This window comes from Anguilla anguilla, chromosome 9 (assembly GCF_013347855.1).
Source record: "Anguilla anguilla isolate fAngAng1 chromosome 9, fAngAng1.pri, whole genome shotgun sequence".
Classification (NCBI taxonomy): domain Eukaryota; kingdom Metazoa; phylum Chordata; class Actinopteri; order Anguilliformes; family Anguillidae; genus Anguilla; species Anguilla anguilla.
In genome coordinates, this window is record NC_049209.1 from 47,416,019 (window position 1) to 47,437,167 (window position 21,149).

The 21,149-nt window shown below is 43.0% G+C and overlaps 1 protein-coding gene across 1 annotated transcript in view; it reads right to left on the reverse strand.

Moving 5' to 3' along the window:
* Positions 1-9,363, reverse strand: part of nectin1a (nectin cell adhesion molecule 1a) — a 100,802-nt gene extending 91,439 nt beyond the window's left edge. Inside the window, exon 1 of the mRNA XM_035434487.1 lies at positions 8,320-9,363. Within this exon, the coding sequence (XP_035290378.1) occupies positions 8,320-8,377 (58 nt within the window). The 5' untranslated portion in view covers positions 8,378-9,363. The remainder of the gene's footprint in view (positions 1-8,319) is intronic.
* Positions 9,364-21,149: the final 11,786 nt, after the last annotated feature.

The window sequence follows — 21,149 nt, forward strand, 5'->3', positions numbered from 1 at the left end:
CCTGTGTGTGTATGCTGAGTCCTACATTCTCTTTTATTTTACTTAAAAACATCATATAATTAAATAAAATCTTGGATATCAAAGTGATTTCAAGATCCAATAAAGCCTGCTTAGTGAAATATACTTCTCAGATATAGTATTGTATATCAAATCAGATTTGTAATATATCATTAAGGACAGGCTGTTTTGTAGTTATTCCTTGAAAGACCTATTATAAACCATCATTATGCTTTAAGGACATTACAGTTTACTTTAGCCCAAACTGGGCTGATCGCATAGCATAGTATTTTTGGATTTTCCAAAAATTTGTTGTTCATACCACATGGGAAATCAAGACAGAAATGAGAAGGGTTTAAAAGAGTTATCCTAGAGTGGATTCCAAGTCTGCTACAGAGTAGACCACGAAGAGCAACAATCAGGAAGATCGTGTCTGTGCATGAAGTGTTATGGGAAGTGTAGTCCCCCAGGGACTAGTGATGGGAAATGTCGCCTAAGGATTGACCTGCGCCCTTCCTTGTTCACATTTTATTTTGATAAAGACATTAGTGATAACATGGCTACTTATGAACACGCTAAACTAAGAGGTGAAGCAAATGTTTGAAATTTAAAATAACTTAAGGAGATTTAAGCACAGTGTAGTCCCCACCACCTGTGGATGCATGCCAACATACTCTACTTTACTAAAATCTTGCATTGTGCTCATAAGCGCATGCTCTCCATGACTCAAACACCCTAAGCTTCCAAAAGCCCCACGGTACTTTCAAAAAACCTGTCCTCTCTTGCTTTTTTTTTCTATGTTTGAACAACAAACACTGTTAGTCAAAAAAGAGCTACATAAATTATCAGGAACATCAAAAGAGTTGAGGAAATTTAGTGTGTCACCTTTTAACCTCAGAGTGAATGACTGAATTCTTCTCTATCCCTGACAAAAAAAAGCCATAAAACTTGATATACTGGAGTGCAGAAAAAAAAAAAACTCTTCTCCCTTCCTCCACAAACAGTTAAATGATGGTTCAAATCATTGGCAACTACATGTGCACTTAAAATAGGGAAGTAAATGTATACTGCATTCTTTAATCAACAAGAATCTTTGTTCACATACTACAGAACAATGAAAGTTATTTAGTGCATTAGCATAAAGTGCACAGGGCTTTCTCAAGCTAATGAATGGGCAGGCAACTTGCAGCCACGGGTCCTAAATGATTAAATAATATACATATATTGCAATAAAAACTTGCAGACTGCAGAACTTTCTACGTACTGTGGGGGTATGAGAATGTTTCTAAAGCACAAAAGGGTGTAATGGTTGAAGGGATTACTTGATTGCTTTCCTCACCCTTCATAAATAAAACCGTGCATCATTGGATATTTTTTTTTTTTTTTTTTTTTTTTAATTATGATGCACTGACAGTATTAAAAACTCTCTCTGTCCCAGCCCAACCAGGGACGCAGAGCAGCAACAGTTCATTAAAATTTAGATGAACAAACGCACACTGCAGAGATCCGAGACAATTACCGAGAAACTTAAAAAGCACATCGGTTCGCTCTTATCCCCCGAACGACAGATCCGTACTTTCGAATGATTTTTTTATGCGGTTCAACACTAAAATGTTCCCAGATAAACACCGCAAAATACAGTAGCGGCAGCTTTTTTTTCTAATCCTGGGCATCGACGTGAGGGAAGCAGTAATCTTAAAAGCGATCGCACAGGACTGCTTGGAGGGAAAAAAAGCAGCCCGGTTCACGATATCAAGTGGGCGTGAGTGAAGAAACCACAGGCACCAACGGCAAATTTAAAAAAAAACCTCCGTATTCAGACATATGGGGAGTTCATCAATGTGGGTGCGATCAATTGGCAGATTTCCAACTGCGCAGGAACGTTCTGTAGTGGTGCAGGCCTACTTGGGGAAGTGTAGTGAAGGTTTGTGGAGAACTTCAACATTTCAACAGTGCTTCTTTTTATTGACATTTTCTGTTGCTCTTCTGTATCTTTGTACTCCCGTACCAACTGTCCTTTTAATTAATAAATAAAAAAAACACTCGATCACAAAAAAAAAAACATTAGCATTGTACTGCAACCCACAGCAGCACCTGTGTCAGATGGTGCGTAATGTCGGACACTTCTGAATCCACCCTCGTCTGACTTGATACCAAAAATATGGTTGGATTTTTTTTTTTTTTTTTTTTTTTTTAATTGTTCAATGTTTTCTTATAATAAGCCAAAGTAACTTGCATTTAATACAAGGCGATCATGTCTGAGGAGAAGGGCGACAGAAGAAGAGCTTTGAATCGAGATATTCAGCAAGTGGCCCGGCCATTGCCACTGAAATATGGGCGGAGGGGTCAGGGCTTGGTTGCTATGTATGGCGAGTATGCTACTCTCCTCCATGGAAACGCCCCTCCCCCCCCCCCCACATTCACCACAATGCTAACTCAGACCACCTATAGCCACAATACCAACTCAGACCACCTATAGCCACAGCATTCCCATGCATTTGTTTTCCCCATGAGCAATTCCCAAGAGGTTTAGGCGGTAAAAGAGAAGGACATAATGAGGGTGCATTATGCGTCCTCTTATATCCTCAGTTCCTTTTCTCTTACATCTTCCTGCTGGGCCCTGTGAAAATCCACACTGACTTGCCAGCCGAACGTCCGCACGCCAAGACGCTATAAAGCGTGCTAAATGGAGGGAAACGCGTTTAAGAAAACCAGCTACCGACTTTTCCATGGAGTTATAAATGAAGGATATAATGCTCGTCTGTGACTTGATTCAAGTCTACGCTGAGATCATACGCCATCCTACCGTCCATGATAAACATTCCCAACTTCCTGCTCGAGAGTTACATTCGCACTGGTTTGCAAACCAGATCCTGCAAAAAACACTAAGCCAGGGGTGTCAAATCTAATCCAAAAAGGGCCGGTGTGTGAGCGCAGGTTTTTTATTTTAGCCCAGCACTGAGACACCCAATTCAATTAACTAATCATGGTCTTCAATCAAAACCTTGATACGGAGAACCAGGTGCTTCAGCACTGGGCTGGAAAAAAAGCCAGCACCCACACAGGCCCCTTTTTGGAGAAGATTGGACCCCCCTCCACCCCCTCCACTAAACCAATAACTTCATTTCCATTCCTTCCACCGTCATTTGTTTCCATTTCTGGGGGTAGAATGTAATTATACAATCTGGGCATCGGGGGTGTGATGCATTACCACTTTCCTCACTTATATTTAATTTTGCTCCTTAAATGAAATATGAGCAAAGCCTTCCCCTCATTCTGAGCCGCGGAAGATTTCCAGCTCTATAGAAGCATTAAGGGGAGGGAAAAAAAAAGGATTGCCATTTTTTTCCCCCGCATCGCCTGAATTATTAAATATGTGACCTTTGTGTGCATATGAGAGATGCACATTTCTACTCTGGCGGCCCTAACGGGAAATGTCAGTTAACACAAAATTCAGATAGGAACTAAGAGTACGCAAGACACTGAGGTTATTACTCCTATGAAGTTCACTCAAGGACACATTAAAAATGCTAACTGGCTATGGCTTATGCTCTGCTTTGATTGGCACCAGTGATAAATAATCCATCCATCCATTTTCTTAAACTGCTTATATTCCTGCTCAGGGTCGTGGTGGGCGGGCTGGAACCTTTCCCAGCATGCAGTGGGCGAGAGGCCGGAATATACCCTGGACGAGTCGCCAATCCGCTTGCAGGGCCCACAGAACACTGAGTCACACACTCGTACCTATGGGCAATTTCGAGTCTCCAATTAGCCCTAACCTGCATGTCATTGGATTTTGGGAGGAAACTGAAGTACCTGGCGAAAAGCCCTCACGAACACGGGGAGAACATGCAGACTCCACACAGAAAAGGTCCTTGGTTTGGATTCAAGCTCGGTATCTTCTTGCAGTGAGGCGCCAGTGCTACTCACTGCACCGCCCATGATAAATACTCATTTGCTAAATTTACCGATTCATCGATTCAAATGAATCCTCGCGAACCCGGGCCACTTCCTGCGTGTTCCTGCGCCGGTGGCCCGAGCCGCGGGGTCGTCCCCCGGCGGTAACTAGCGGCGTAATCGCTCTCGACGCGCCGGTCCGATTGGGCAGTTCCTTCTGCGTTCCTCTCAATTCGTTTTCCACTGCGGGCCTCCCACACTGAAAATAATGAGCTCGAAAAGTGATTTCCTCTCCCCCTTTTCCTGCAGTTTCATAGTCCTTGGGGGGGTTTCGGAGGTGACTGTCAGACCAGCGGCTCGCCAACACCGGGAACTACGGCTGATTCACGTTCCCGTCGGATCAATGGCGCCAATCAAGTAATTAAGGCCGGAATGAAAACTAGGCACCCTTTGAACCGGGACTGATGAAAATTCCATTTCAATTCAGTCAATTCAGGAAACGAATGTCAATTCAACTGATGAACTGAACCTTACAGTTCTATGAGCATTTTTTTTTCCAACAAGTACATTCAATTAACTTCCTAAATTTAAACTGAACTGCTCAGCTCATGCCACTTGAACAGAACAGGCCTGTATGTATTGTGCCCTGATATCATGGGTAATAGAACCATCAGAATTTCAAGAGTATAACCCTTTGAAGAATACCCTTTGAAGAGCAGGATTATTGGAATGCTTTTTCAAAATTCTAAGTCAGTGTTCCAGAACTCTGTTGCTTTCCATTACCAGCAGTGATTGTTACATCAGCATTAGAATGTTCAGTTAAGACCATTCTAATCTTATATTTGTAGTCTTACACCTTAAAGGGTTAAACACTGGCTTGCAGACAGGGGGACATACAGGACAGTTTCCCTTCATTAACTCAACAGACATCCTCTGTTCTTACAAAATACAGTAGCTATAGGACAGTGAATACAGAAGCATGTGTGTATTCAAGATAAAGATGACAAATCCAAAATGCTAGAGCCTTCCACACACTTTGTGACATTGCCTCTGGTGTCACATTACCTATTTATCCTCACTTAATACAGCACTGCTTTAGTTTTCATGAAAAACCTATTGTTAACACCAGATGTTCCCAAAGCTTGGCTTTTTCAACTGCAAAGAACTAAGTCAGCATGGTCTCATTTACAACCTACCTCAGGTTTTTTTAGCACTGAAAACCTCAACTCCCCCCTCCTCATGCATATCAGAATTGCTATTTGCTGGATTACCCCCTTGCAGACCTACTTGCCAGTATGGGAAAAAATATTTACAACAGATGCGATAGAGAAACTCTCTCCACAAAGGGCCCCTTCAGTAAACTGTCAGTTTGCATATAATTTTATTGTTGAGCAATGGACCGAAAAAAGAAAAACCAAGTCTATCCCGGGTAATGGAGAATCCTCTGTGGGCAGAGTGGTCTCTATAAACCAGATCTGACATGCTGTAATATGTTTGGATAAGATGCCAAGTGTATTCTGTCAGGGTCAAATATTTCAGAGTTGATGTCTAATACTGTTGATATCCAATGTCTAATGCTCGGTAGGTGTGGCTATACGAAAAGCCAGCGCTTGTGGCTGAAATAACAGCAAGCTTGATGGAGCCGAGAACAAACCTGGCTTCTAGTCAGGGCCTAGCTGATATTTGATTGTGTCGGTCCCCAGGGTAGAGAGAAAACGCGCGTAACTCCTGCAAATCACTTTTTTTTTTTTTTTTTTTTTAAGAACACAATGACGCTGCGTGAAATGGAGAAAAACACAACGGGCGCTCGTCGCCGGCGCCGGGGCGGTGTGTGAAGACGAGCTCGTCCCGTCGTCTTTCTGCCGTGGATTGGGGCCACGTCATTTCACTCTGAAAGCGAGCTCCTCCGCGCAGACATTTCAAACTGCCTAACTGTCATCTCACAAAGGTTTTTAACGAGGGAACGCGATTAGAGCACAACGGTCAATTAACTCGATTTGAGGTCGCCGCTGGTGTGCGTAACTGAAAGTAAACAAACCACGGTGGAATACAACAACCTTCGCTTTCGCTATCTTTCTGGTGAGCTACGTACGTCCAGCTGTCCTGGTCAACCGGGTTCATTATCGTTTAACAAGGCTGGTCAGAGAGCCCTATGTCCAAATTACATAGCGGATTTATGAACTGATGTTGTTTGTTTAATGCTAACTTTATAAGGCCCGAGGGCCTTCATTAAAAGGCGAGCCACACTGACATCACCATTTTTTCATTCATCGCATACAGTAAGAGCAAAGCTGAATAGCAACCATGTATGCTTAAAAAAAAATATTTTAAAAACACTTGCCGTGACTTCTTTCAGTGTACTTCAGTTCAAAAGTACTTAACTTAAATACTTAAGGTTCCAAAACAGTAAGATGATATTCTGTTCTTACTAGCTTGGTATTTTTGACTCCATAAACTGGAAACTTTAGCAGTTAAACTACGTTGTCACTACTGCGTAACTAATGTGTATCTACAATCATAAGCATGTAGTAACTGCTTTGGAATACACATTTTTTAGAACCAAGAGTATCTTAATAATCAATTCCAAACCATTGCCCTGACAATCCCAATCAACTAACTTCAGATTTAGCTCTTACCGTTATCCAAACCACAGCACATGCACATTATATGATAGCTATGTACTAGCTGTCAGTTATATAGTAGCCTACGTAAACACTGTCAGTGCAATCATGTGCACAAGAATTGTGAAAGTGTGGCCAAGATTTCAAAAGACATCTGGCCTACAAATAATTAGTTAATACCATCTGAAGACTACCACCAATCATTCAACTCAACTTTGCCTTTAAGTTACACTATTCTCCATACCTGTCAAGAAACATTGTGATTGTGGGCAAAATGTTCATCCACGCATCTTTATTTTTTGTGCAAAGTGACCTTGGTTTGGAATAGCAGACTTCTTCAATGCACCTTTGTGTACAGCTGTATTGCTAATAAAGTCTTTTGCGAATGTGAGACTATTGTAGCTTCATGAAATGAATATCCAATCAAACATCTACAATGTGATGTCACTGACAGCTGTGATGTCAGCAAAAAAGACCAGGCTACCCTTTTAACCTGTGCCTCATGTACGTTGTGCATTACATCTGATAGAGCTAATACATTCTCCTCTCATTTCTGTTTTAAAAATGAAAGAATACAAAGAAATATGAATGAATGAATGAATGAATGAATGAATGAATCAATGAATGAATGAATCAATGAATGAATGAATGAATGAATGAATGAATGAATCAATCAATCAATCAATCAATCCAGCTTGGTTGACCACTAGGTTGAAAATGAACCGTTCATCCTGAAGTTTAAGCATCTGATGGCATGATAACCAACTCGTTTTGAAAATCAGTGTAAGAAAAAACTAAGAATATGGAGAGACCAGTAACCCAGCCATCACATTCTAATGTGTGGGTGGTTCCTCTTTAATCACACTGAAAACTGTTTGCACTGTCAGTTATAGAATGCATCTGTGAAATATCATAATGGAGTATGTGAACAAATGCAAGCAATTTCATAACATCTAATGAAATACTGTATAACAAGGACATTAACGAAAAAATTAATTGGGAACTAAAATTTGTATTTAACGTCATTGTTGGAAATCTAATTAGAATAATCATGATTAACCAACATGCAAATGACTAAAATATACTACGTTCTTTGAGTAGAGTGACGTTTTTCTTCAAATTCTTCAGATATATTCTTCATGCATGTCAATAGTGTGTCGTATTTTTGTGGGAAACTGTGGTGATCTGTAGAGCCAAGAGCCATAAGGATGACTACGACAAACCGATGTATTTTCTTCACCTAGTGATTAATAACCCGAATTTAAGGTCGGGATCTAAATTTCGCGTGTTTATTGATGCAAACATATAATAAGGTGTATAAATAAAGTACCAAAACATGCGGATAGGAAACAAACACAGGACTTTCATTTATTTATTTATTTGTTTATTTATTTGGCAACCTGCCATCATTCTCACCTGGGGGAAATAACTACCGCATTTTTTCTCACTTTTCATTCAGCCGTACCACCAACGTTATTAGGGATTTCATCCCTACCGCCATCTTCTGCCTGAGCTCGTGCAGCATGCGATTTAATCATTCAAACAAGTTCACGTTATTCTTAAGCAGGGCTGTGTGAATGTTCCCACAGCCGTTCCGTGAATCTTATTTTAACCCAGTTCCTCACGATTCTGTAGGCTACAGTAGATTTTTTAGAGGAACAGCGATAGTGAAAGCTGGAGATATGGAAAGGTGCTATTTGATAGAACTGAAACATTCTCCCATCCGCATCATATCCAAAAAAGGAACCGGAGTTTTGACGGAGCCATCGCCATTAGCTAACGGAGTGGTGCAGAAGTGTCTTACCTGGCACGCAGACAGCCATCAGGAATATCCAAAAACTCGGCAACATCGCCATCGCCATGTAAGCAACCTTTCCACAAATGTTCAGACTTCCCTGGACCCTGGAACTCCTGAGCGGCAAGACGTGTTCAAACGAGACGAATTCGTTCAGGCATTCAACTTAAACACGAGACACAGTCCAAATTCCTGTCCGGTTGGATGGGATATGCCCGATACTCCGCTGGGATCGGAGTTGGACGACGCACGCTGGCAGAGCCCCAGAGATTTAAACTAAGATTATTTCGCTTACAATCTCTAATTTTAAGTACTAGCCCACAGCACAGCGACTCCAAGTTGAGCGGTTAAACGAGTTTGCAGTTACGTCGGTCTTTCCCTTTGGCTGCTTGCTGTACAAAACGCTCGCAGTCCGCTATGCAGAAACGCAGCGCGGAGACGGGATGCCGGTGTAAATCGACGTAAAGCATAGATAAATCGAGTTTAGCAATCCATTGTTTCCCGTGAAAACGACTCCGCTATATCTGTTATATCCAGAATGTTCCCAGCAGTGCGGCAGCGCTGCTTGTGTCTTTACCCCCCACTCTTAGTTTTTGGAAGAGGGAGGGAGGGTGGGGGTGGTCGATGCTTCTGTAGCCTACCAAGTTCCCAAAGCACACGAACTGTTCTGTCCTAGTGCTTTTAAGCTCATAGCACGTCAAATACAGCAGTATCTTCAATACATGTTTAAAATATCCGAAATACTTGCTTACTGAGTCTTATTTGTTGCCCTAATTGTTGCCTGATGTTAAAGTTCCAAAAATCCAAGCGTCCACTTCTCCTTGTTTTACAATCTTAGAATATTTGGATATTAAATTGGTTGACTGAAGGATACGCTATCCTTTGTTTCTGTTGTTTAAGACAATATTTCCCCCTCAGAAGAAAACAAGTTCAATTTCCCTAGATGCAATCCGAGACGGTAGATACTGCCCGGTTATAAGAATGCTTCACCCCGAAATGCTTCAATGTATCTGACAACCGCGGAGGGGAGATCAGAATCGTGTGACGTTAGATAAGGAGGAGCTTAGGTTTTCCTGAAAATAAGGTATAGTACGGCTAATTACGCGAATTACAGCAAATAAAAAGTTTGCGTTCAATGCACCACGTAAACCTTGCTCCGAGTTACATACGAACAGAATCTACTTAATCGTTTTTCGTGCATATGTTTTCGTTTGATACCGAAGAGCGTCCTAGCTGCCAAGTATTGTGCATTAACGATTGTAGCCGCTGTTCAACGCTTTAAGTGTGTGGTAGCCTGATGTAGAATTTTCGCGGTAGGTTGGGGTGTTAATTAACATCCACCTGGTGTATAGTGTGAAACCAAACGTAAAAGTTGAAACAGCCGGCTGTGTGTTATTTTGCACTCACCTCCTCGCGAGGAGAACTGGCAAAACAGTTTCCAATAATTTCCGTACACATTGCCATTGTTACTGCAAGCTACATCTCAACAGATTACCGTTGCGAACTGTTTGTTGCAGGTTTTAGCCGGGAAGTCTGGTGACTCCAAAAGTTAAAATCACCGATTTACAATTAAAAGTGCGCCATTAAATTCTTGTCAGAGAAGGGGAGGGTGAACTTTAAAGGGCTGTTCCGCGGAGCTTTGCCCATAGCAATTTTGTTTTCACCAGATAAAACAGCGTGTCCACTGGAGTCACTCATACAAAGCAATTATGGGTCTTTGGGGACAGATGTATTATTGTCTGCTCTTGCTGATGACTGACTTCGTGTCGTCTGGAATACTGTAAAAGGTCGGCTCTGAAAAAGGAAACAAAACACCAGCCTCTCCACTGGTTATTTTTTGGCCATATTTGTCTCTCCTGGGGTGGACAAAAAAAAAAAAAACTCAGTGAATGATTCCAGTGAATGATGTCAGTGAATGATCAAAATTTCAACTAGGAGGGATGTGTTTTCTCATTTAGCATGATTTAGTAAAAACGAAATAAAGAAAAAAGTACATGTTAATGTAATTATTGTACATGAAATGTGACCATGTATGTATTTATGGTACTGTTATCATATCTAACAGATATTGTATTAGAGAAGTTTTGATAGCATAAGTTATTTTTTTCTCATTTTTCTCATTAACATTTTGAAGAAGAAAAAATACTTATGACCTTGGAGTCATTCTCATGCTCTTATGTTAAAGGTTCCGTCTTTAGAGATTTCTACAGCCAGCACTACTTTTAATTTTTTTTTTTTTCAAAACTTCAACAAATGTTGAAGAAATGAAAGAGAAAATGAGCTGAATTCCAATCAACTCCTGGTGAACTATTTATTTATTTATTTATTGGAGGAGAGAGTATCACAATTTAAAGCCTCAAAAGTTATATGCACAATAATGGCACCTTTAAAAGGGCTATTACATGAGGAATTATAAAAACATAAATCAACACAACCAACATTAACATCCATTCTGTCTACAACTGACCAGTGATGTTCTGTGATTCTTAGGCATGCAAAGTAGTCGATGCAAAATGACGGTTGCAGGGTACATTGACTCTCATATATGACCATATGTACAGTACACTGAGTTCTGTAAGAAATACTGCAGCATGTAGCCAGTGTTGTAATCATTTATATATGCTGTAAAAAGGCTGATTAATCCTTGTTTCTGTACTCCGTGTGATTGAAACTTATTCATCCACATCACAAGTTCAAGATGCAGTTTACAACTCTTACAGAAAGATGATAATCCACTTATTTAGTTTTCCATTTGAACTTGGGACAGCAAGGCAGAGTGATTGATGGAGTGATTTTCATCAAGGCCACATTATTCATCATTCTTCCGAAAATCCGTAGATAGGCGTTTCACACACAACAGCATGGTGAAATTTAGCAAATTGCATTTGGTTATAAATAAACGCAAGAGTCATTAAGTAGCATGAACAGAGGTGGAGGGCGTTTTGAATGTGAAAGGGAAAGTTCACAGGAAAACATCTCCCTCTAGTGGTCAGCGACAGCACAACTTTTCGGGAAGTGAGGTCACAGAGTAAGTAGCTTCAGGCATACTTAAGACCTATCTGCTAATGCGACGAAAGGTTATAATGATTTAGAGGGCCCCAGAGCTGGATGGAGCCCAGCAATTTCTGGATGGATAGGGTGGAATATTATCAATGTCATCAGTATAGATTTTAAGGGGCCTGGTGTCATATCTCTTCATGGCGTTCAGGGTTTCTGCGAGAACCCCTGGGGCCTTTTAATTTAGCTTCATTAAAAAAAAAAAAAAGTCTAGCTCACTAGCAGCCTTTTGATCAACTGCCTTAAAGTATCACACTGTTTAAGTGGAAATTATTCTCGTGTGTCCGCATCCGTTACAAATAATTACGTGTGCTGCATATGCGGTTCACTGCGGCTCGCGTTGCATGCGTCTCGGATGCGTCATAGCAGCACGGGCGAGATTGCAATGCCATATACACCTTTTGCGGGAGTCGCCGCACGAAAAAAATGCTTGACCAGGCAAACTCTCTTCTTTCACCCTTGTAAAATTGGGGTCAGTGTACAGACCAGATTACACCATTATCACAACACTTGGCACCGGGGGGGGGGGGGGGGGAGAGACAAACGGGGAGGAGAAGCCGAGGGTGACTCTCCGCGAGTAATGAGTTGCCACCTCTAAAGAGGCAAGACGCTGGGTTGGGTCCCAAGTAATTTCTCTCGCACCGAAACACAAAGGGGCTTCTGGGATACGCCGAAGAATGTGACATATGGCAGGGTTCTTCGTGTTCCGAACAGGGGGACGGCGAAGTCTTGCAGACGTGACCGCTGAGACGGAGGCGACCTCTCGCTTCATTCAATAAGCGGCGACTATAGCGGTAAAGTCGCCGAACCGTTACCCGGATTGCCGCGTCGCCTCCCAAGAACGGTCAAGAGCCAATCAGGAGGAAATAATAGCTTGGGGAATGTGGCAGAGTTACGCACGTCGCCCGTATGGATTCCAGGGACGCAGAAGCGGAATTGGCGGGGGGTGCCGTGGGTGCGACGCACCCATATTAGTAGCCATGGGGGACCCCCTGAGTACCCAAACATAGACACTCCCTTAGGCCTGATTCATGAAAAACATTGTTTAATGAATGTTGGCAAGTAACAGTTTATCATCTGAATATATATCAGAGCTCACACTGAAATGTAAAGTATCTCTAAATTGACTCGCTTTATTCCAAGCATGATATACCCATATGTATGACAGGCCAGCTATGCCCCTGTGGGGAACTGATTATTATATATGTATTTTTTTCCCTGAATATCTTGGCTAAAAAGTAATGGATCTTTGGGCAGCCCTCATAACTGTATAACCCAAAAAACCAGAAATGCACCCTTCAGAATGGTATGAGAGAAGCACATAGCTGTACTGGACAGGAAGAAGGGGGAGAGAAGAAAAAAACAGAGAAGTTGGGACAGACTAACTGTCGAATACTCATGGACTGTTCTGTGTGAACGCCTGGCCTCCCCGTAGCACTGAAATTTGGTTATTTTAGAAAGGTTTATAGAATTAATTGTAATGACTCTTTAATTGAGACAGACTGAAGTTGTGATTGATGTAATGACCGTAATTTAATATACTTGGCGCAAACCGAGGGGTTCTCGCAACGCTGAATTTAACAGCAGTCACATCGCGTTTTAAATTGAAGTGGATCTGGTAATGAAACCAGAAAAATGTGCAGTTTTTTTAATTCACTGGAATAATGCAGTGGAAACTTCAGTTTATTAATTATCTGGGCGTTGGAAGTCTGATCATTTCTGGAACTTTGGGATGCATTGGGAGTGAACAGAGCAAAAAAAAAAAGAGTGAAATATATTTTACAATCAAAATGTCTGCAACATTTCACCATTGCCCCATGCTCACACTGAGAGAACTACAACTTATAGAACTACAAACATCCATAATAGGAGCCAAGAGCCAATCATGAAACGGGATTTGCCCGGGCCTCGGGGACTGCAACCAGCACTGTTTGGAAGAGCACAATCGATTGCGGCGAAGAGGTAAGGGGTTAATAAACAGTGCTTTCCCATGTTGACTCGGCATTATAGTTCAAGGACTGCGGGATGGAGCCAAGTGCAGTTTCTGTGCCTCTCAGCTTAAAGGAGAGAACCAAAACTAGCACAGCAACAGAGGACTCACAGCTTCCCTGGCCCCCACAGTTAGTCCTTGGGGTTTAATCGGGTCAGTGTGATGGTCAGTGAAGCTTTCCCTCCGCACGGCCTTGTTCAGCCTCACCCGGGTCAAAGTTGCACCGCGGCGTGCCGACTTAGCCGCTGCTAATGCACAGTGCCGGGGTAACCACAAATCAAACGGAGGATAACATCTCTTGCCTGAGCAAACACGGAATTACAATTATTTAAATTTATGTTTGCTGTCTTTCCACGACGGAGACCGCTCCGAGTCAGGAAACAGTCTAAGAACAATGCAATTCCTCTGTTACCTTGTTAGAATATCTTTTCAATGTTATCTGTAATGCTGTTTGCAGAATGGCTCAAATGAATTGTCGACTATAAAGGAAAGATATGAATATGTTGACAGGGATGGGACTGCTCATCTATTTCTTTTATGTCGCTTTAATGATGCAAACAATTCCCATCCTGTATTCCTTTTATAGTCTAATCCAGTGTACTTGAATAGTTAGCAGTCGGCAGGCAGGGAGCGGAGAGCTCCCCCGCACTTCACAGAGAAGACACAACAGCTTAGAGGTGCGCTAGCATGCCTCATTCAAAGAAACGCGCTTTGTCCTCAGCCATTATGTTGAATGTGCATTGTGTTCCTGTGATGGACATGTGAATGTTAATACCAGGTGACTCAGTGGGGAAAGAGTGGATCGGCACGTCCGCTTACGAGGGCCGACCTATGACCTATGACCTATGGCTTTGTCTGTGGAATGACTGCAAAGTAAAAAAAAAAAACCCTTTACACTACAGGCAGAGAAGGATCTAGAAATTATTTGTGCGGGGAGGAAACTATGAGAGAGCCTCTGCTCCCATACCCTTGCCCCCCCTCCTGCCCCCTCCTGCCAACACCACCCACACATGCACAAACACCCCACCTCTAGCCCCCCCCCCCCCCCCCCCCCCGAACCTACTGGTGCCCATGCAGGAAAGCTTTCCCTGTTATACCCCCTTAGCTCCGCCTCTGACAACAGGAATAATGCAACAATTGTGAACCATGCAGCAGTTATGGAACGTGAACAACAGACGCATATCATAGATGTATCCTATACACTCATGTTGCATAGCTATGCCCATTATTATCAGTTTATCATATAATTATTCAAAATGTCGACTGTAAATATTTATTTGTCCTTCGGTCAGGGGATAAATAATGATATACTGTAGTGTGTGACAAATGGAAGTTTGTTTCTTTGACGGTACTTAAATCACACCAAGGCTGTTATTACAGTCTAGTTTGCAGGCTGCTGTTACCAAGACACTTGATTCTGAACATTCTTGCCATTGTCCTCAAAAGCGCACACCGACAAAACAACTAGCGGTGAAGTTTTCGAGCTCTCCCACACTCGAGCTTCGTTCCTCGCCTCTCTTCCGCGGAAGAGGACAAACAAACCGAACGGACGCTTTTCCGCCTTTGGCCCGACGCGCCTTAGCGTCCGGCGAACCGTGCTTTTTATGCGCGCGCGCGAGGTCTCGGCACGCCCCGTGTAGCTACCTTCCCGTCTTACTCTCAGCCGACAGGCCTTGAATGGGACCGTTCACACGCTCCGCTGCGCCGAACAGCGTCAGCTTAGCCGAGGATGCATAATTCATTAGCCCGACGCGCGCGGAGCGAGCGCGCCTCGCGATGCCCACAGGCGACGCGTGTAGACGTCTAGCCGCGCGAGCTTTACAAAGCCGTGCCCTAAAATCAAAGGACGGGGGGGAGGAAAATGTCACCGTGTGCGCTGAAGGTACAATGAAAGCACAGACCTGATAGTAGAGAGTGTTTTTCCTCCTCATTTATTTCCCTGACAGGTTAATCAAATCTTCCATTACAGGCCCCAGTTAAATATCGCTTCCAGCCCTTCATTTATTCAACATACCTTCCAGGTGTGCATTTCTTTTTTCCAGGTGGCCATACATGTAGAACAGCTCTTTGGGCCAGACGTAGTACTTAAAACTACACCTGTTGCCACCACCTGGATAAGAGGCATGTCCTCCTTTCTGGATACCGGGGTACGCATTGGGGTTTTTAGACAGCAGCCGTAGACGCGCACGTAGACGTTCTCCATGGTAACATAAACTCAATCAGGACACCCAGCAATATTCTGGCTAAAGGAAAGGGCGGCTTGTGTTTCTGGAGCTGTCGCAACAAACAGGTGTTTAGCCCCCAGACAGAATAATTATCGATACATAAATTTGGAATATTGCAGAATAGACCTTTATCAATTATAGCAACACGTACGATCTTCTTCATGGTGCAACATTTTTCTTTTTTTAACGCAACACAAACAATGAATTCTGAGCGCGTAGTGATGGACGTTCTGGTTCTGCATAGGCATCTTTCTTTATATTGTTTTTCTGTTGTTGACTGCACATCTGTTCTTCAGGCACGTTTCACAGGATTTTCAGACCACCCCGTCAAAGCAAGCAACAAAGCTATTTTAAATATATATATATATATGTATATTTTCAACAGGAGTGCGTGCTTATTATTGAGATGGAAGTCACACGCTGAGTGTCGCGTTGCGAGGGAGCGGGGGATTCGCGTGGCTGTCTCGTCACCCCCCCTGGCGGGGAGAGCGGCGTCTCTCTCTCCGTGTGATCGCCGCAGACAAACACCGAGCACGTGCGACTGGCGTCGAGACAACAGCGTGCCTCGCTGACAAGGCGACTCCACCTGGTGACAAGTCAGCCCCCCCCCCCCCCCCGTCGCCACGACGATTTCACAGCCGTCAGCGGCGGCTGTCATTCGTTACCAGTCATCGCTCTGAACACTGCACCGCCCCGCCCCCCCCCCCGACCAACACACCCCCCCACCCCAACTCCCCACTCCCCACTCCTTCAGCCAGTTCTGAGAATTGCACCCCAATGTTTTCTGGCCACCCCGAGTGGTATGAGAGATGGTGGTTTAGGGGTGTGAGGAGGGGTAGGGGGGGGTCACTCGTTGCTGTGGAAACCAAGCTTGGCAAGGAACCATCATAAGAAATTCATTGATACCATTTATTCTGGTAAGAGATGGGTCATAACGGATGCAATGGGGTCATAACTGAAAGCACCGTAAATATGCTGATATATACACGCACACACACACACACACACACACACACACACACACACACACACACACACATCAAGAGAAGGATGTTTTTAACATACAAAAAAAGTTACTCACGCATACAATGCCTTATCTATAAGTAATTAAATAAGATGATAATAAGTCTATTTACATGAAGTCAGGAGGTACAGAAGTATTGTTCTTAATAAAATTTTTGTTTGAAGATACTTCCTCTTCTCTTGTCTGTCACCAATCAATTATTCCACCAGAATAACAGAAACATTTGTTTTATTTTTGGATCCATGTTGCATTCATGGTCTTATTCTTGGCTGTTTTTGTTGTTGTTCTCATTATTTGGAAAACTAAAAAAAAGAACAATAATTCAGTGCCTACACCATGGTTTTGTATAAAGCAAAACAGAAATATTTCAGACTAAAACTCCCTTTTCTGTAATTTACTATTGCAGAACTGACTATGGTTGGTTAATTGTTCTTACATAAGACAGAAAATTAGCTGTCAGGAGTTTTATCACTTACAAAGCTAATTATAGTGTAGGCGTATGTCTGAAGTGCTCATATTCTCCTTCCATTGGACGCTGTGAAAATCAACTTTGAAATCTTTGCCACCAGTGAGATACTGGCTAAAACTGAACTTTCGCAGACTGCTTTTATATGCGGCCGCTAAACGGTCTCTTGCCATTTCAAACTTATTTCACTTTAATGCGCTGGTAAGGATTCAGCCTGAGCCGACAACAAAATGGAGGAACCTTTTTTCTATCGCTTAACCGACTAAAATGCTTTGCAGCCGCCCGGGCGCAGTGCAGTCAGCGGGGGGTGAACTGAGAGCAGCGGGCTTTTGTGTCGTAGCCGATTCGAAACCATCGTAGCGAGGCCTGTAAGCTATAGGGACCGCAGCATTAGCACGTTAGCGAAGCGGAAAAAACCCACTTGTGTCGCTTCAGTTGCACTTCAAACCTTTACCCTCCCTTGTATATTCTCTTCACAAGCACCTTTAGAGTGAATATACAGAAAACTGAATTAAAATTTAATATAAACTCAATTCTATGGGTTGAAACCTGGCAATTTAAATTCAATACAGCCCGAGCTAAGTGTTCGAGCTGAAACACTAAAGTGCATATGAGAGCTTTAAACTTTGTATTGAATCAAATAAGATAAGAAAATGTGTTTTCGTGCGGATGAGAAATAAAATATTTAAGAGAGGAATATTCAATATGAGTGGCTAATTTAGTACAAGCTTAGAATGACCTGAGAGTAGTAACTGACTGAAGTCTGGATTTATACATTGTGCAGTAGTGAAAGTGAAGGCAGAGAGGATGCTGGGGTATAGCAGACATACACAGACATACAGGTAATGAACAGACCCGAAAAGCGTTCCAACAGTAAAGGGTTCTGATGGTCCCACAGTGGTGTGGGGTGCATTTTCATGGCAGGGTTTGGGTGCACGTATACCCTTAGAAGGCACGGTCAATGTGCACTGTCACTAAATAAATAGGAAGGATGAAGGATCACCCTCTTCCTACTTTTAAGCATTTCTTTCCTAAAGAGCCCCTGTTCACAGAGCACCAGTAATTATCAGCGGTTTCGGAGCCTGTCACTCACTGTATCCAATTGTCCTGGCAGGTCTGAACCCAGCTGAGCATTATGGGATATCAGGGAAAAACACCCGAGAGAGCATTTCTTCCAATTCCAATCAACTCACTGTGAGTTGGTGGACTTCCTTGTGGAAGAGTGGTGCTGTGTTCCTTCAGTAGAATTCCAGGTAGGTTCTATGTCCGAGTGCTTGTAGGCTATACTGGCCAAACACGGTGGGCCAGCACCCCATTAAATGACTTAACACTACCTGTACATAATCTAGCATGCTACCGTGTAACAATCAATCTATTATGAAGCTGAAGTAAATGTGCATTTTTTTAAGCGTTTAATCTTCCCACTCGCATATGCAATAGTACTTTTATACAATATCATAAAAAGAATGGCGTTTTCAAAACAGTAGGATAATTCAAATTCATCCGAATGAACGCTGCTCCAGAGACGGTTATGATTTGCATATTTTCCCAGTACGCATTTGCAGCACATTTGTTTTTCATACTTAACAATTAAAGTCCCAGCCCTGCGGCATCCTGGGAAGGCTGTCTGGCTAGCGCGCTAGCTCGTTCATGCGGTGACGCACGCTTCGGTCTGGAATTGAATCATGACACAATCTGCCGCGGAGTCACCCAGGGAAGGGGGGGGGGGGGGGGGGGGGGGGGGGGGGGGGGGGGGGGGGGGGGGGGGGGGGGGGGGGGGGGGGGGGGGGGGGGGGAGTCAGGTGAGGCCTTTCTGGCCCGACGCACCGCGGACGGCGCGGCGAGATCACGGAGCAGCTGACCGCGCTCGCTTCAGGAGGCGGGGGCGAGTCAGCGCCGTCCCACGCGGACGGGGGGGATGGGCCCTGGCAGGACGGGCCCGCGAAAATGCGTTTGGGAATTCCCCAACGGGGAGAAAATGTGAGAATAAAGGATGAAATGTATGTGTGTGTGTGTGTGTGTGTGTGTGTGAATATGTGTGTGTGACTGCATGTGTGTGTGTTCGCAAATATATTTTTGCATGTACTGTATGTGTGTGTGACAGTAGGTGTGAGTATGAATATGTGCTTGTGTGTGTATGTGTGCAACAGGACGTATGTGTGTGCGTGTGTGTGCACACGTGCTTGTGTGCGTGTGTGTGTGCGTATGTGTGTGAACATTTGTTTGTGTGTATGTGTTAGACAGTGTGTGTGCGCTCATGTGTGCGTGCGTGTGCGCGCACGTGCATGTGTGTGTGGGGGTGTGTGTGTGTTGGTGCACAGACCCTGAAATTGCTTAAGTTTCAAAATTATCTTTTTCCCCCTATTGTTCCTGTAATAAATGTTTGGCCTTGCAGCCATTTTGAATGAAGAAGGCAGAAAGGTTTAGGTCTGAAATACAAATAAGAACAAACAGCGTGGTCAAAGCCAGAAGGGACATCTTCCTCAGGTTTGATCAAATAACCAAGCATTTCCCAAAAGGGTACTTTTATCCAGAGTATATTTTTCATAGAGGTATCGATTAGCCTTATGCTATCTGGCTGTGTTACAACACTGATACTGAAAGTAAAGTTTTAATACAGTGAATCCAAACTACCCCAAGCTTTCAATAGTTTTCCCCGCCGAAAATGCACCATGTATTTTTTTTTTAGCTTTCATCTGTATGCTCGCACACCTCTCCTAGTTGTGCTCTACTGACAAAACGGATTAGGGTACAGAGACATTGAGATAAATGGTGATTGAATTGGAGGAAATGAGATATGAGTTATGTGCACTTATGCTAAGAGACACCGAGCCTCTGCACTGGGAATAAATCAAACTCGGGCAGAGAGTCTGTTTTTCGAACGTAGCTCCACGGCAACACGCCTTTACGAAAACAGAACATAATGTATACCAAAGAAATGAGATGTGTGATCAAGTTCGGAAAAAGATATCGCAACAAAATATATGGGCAGATATAGAAATTATTTCTGCTTTCAGATATTGAAGAAGTTAATATTAAAACATAAATTTAGACTGAAAGTATTCAGCAGACAGAGCACACTCTGTCATTCAGAGTGATTACAGAGATTGCATTCTTTTTATATAAAATTCTGGCAATTTACTGAAGTAATTCCCACCTGGGAATCAAACCTAGAACCTTTCTGCACAATATATTCATCATATATTTCAAAATGTCTACATATTGACGATATCTTTAGTCTATTCCATTTTGTATGGGTGTCTCACTTGTTGGGATGCTTAATCTTATGGTAGCAAATAGATAGTAATTCAAATGTATGTTCTACTTTTAAGTTTAGATGGTTCATTTGTAATGTGGGGTCTTCTGTACAGGGTATTTGTACAAGGTTGTTCTGGATGTATTAAGTGGTTTGCTCTTACAAAGATGACATCAATATTTTGTCATCTTTTACAAACAACAGAGGAAAGTATCCATATTCTTTTCCCCCACTGCCTCATTCTCAGACTGTACTTTATGCTTTTTTCACATTGTTATGGGAAGTTTCAGTTTCAATGAGCTGCCAAAAAATTAGCATTTTTATTATTAGCATAAATCCTGTACTGCACTCACTATGTATACACTATACGCTATAACATTCATGCTACAACAAAGACAAACAACATGCTAACATATTGGATATTGTATTCTCTCTTCAGCCAGACAGACATATGCCTGGCTTAACAAGGCAGGCCAGACACAGTTGTTAGCCCAAGTGAGGCTAGGTGATGGTGCAGCGCTGATCATTAGCAAACAAAACGCGTTAGCTTAAAACGTCAGGACATGCACCCGCACTCGAAACCGATTTCCTATCATGAAAAGCACTATTTTCCTTTTCTGTTTCTATGACTGAGATGCCTCCCTCAGCTGAGACACTGAACCAGTCTGTCTGTTCACGGAGGACAGGTGGTTTATGAATGCAATATATTCAGGAACGGATCCCATTTAAAAAGCAGGGAAAGCACCCGGTCCCTCATCGCTCGATGAATTTTCGCTTTCCCGCAAAAGACAATCTGATGTCAATCACACATACAAATCCGT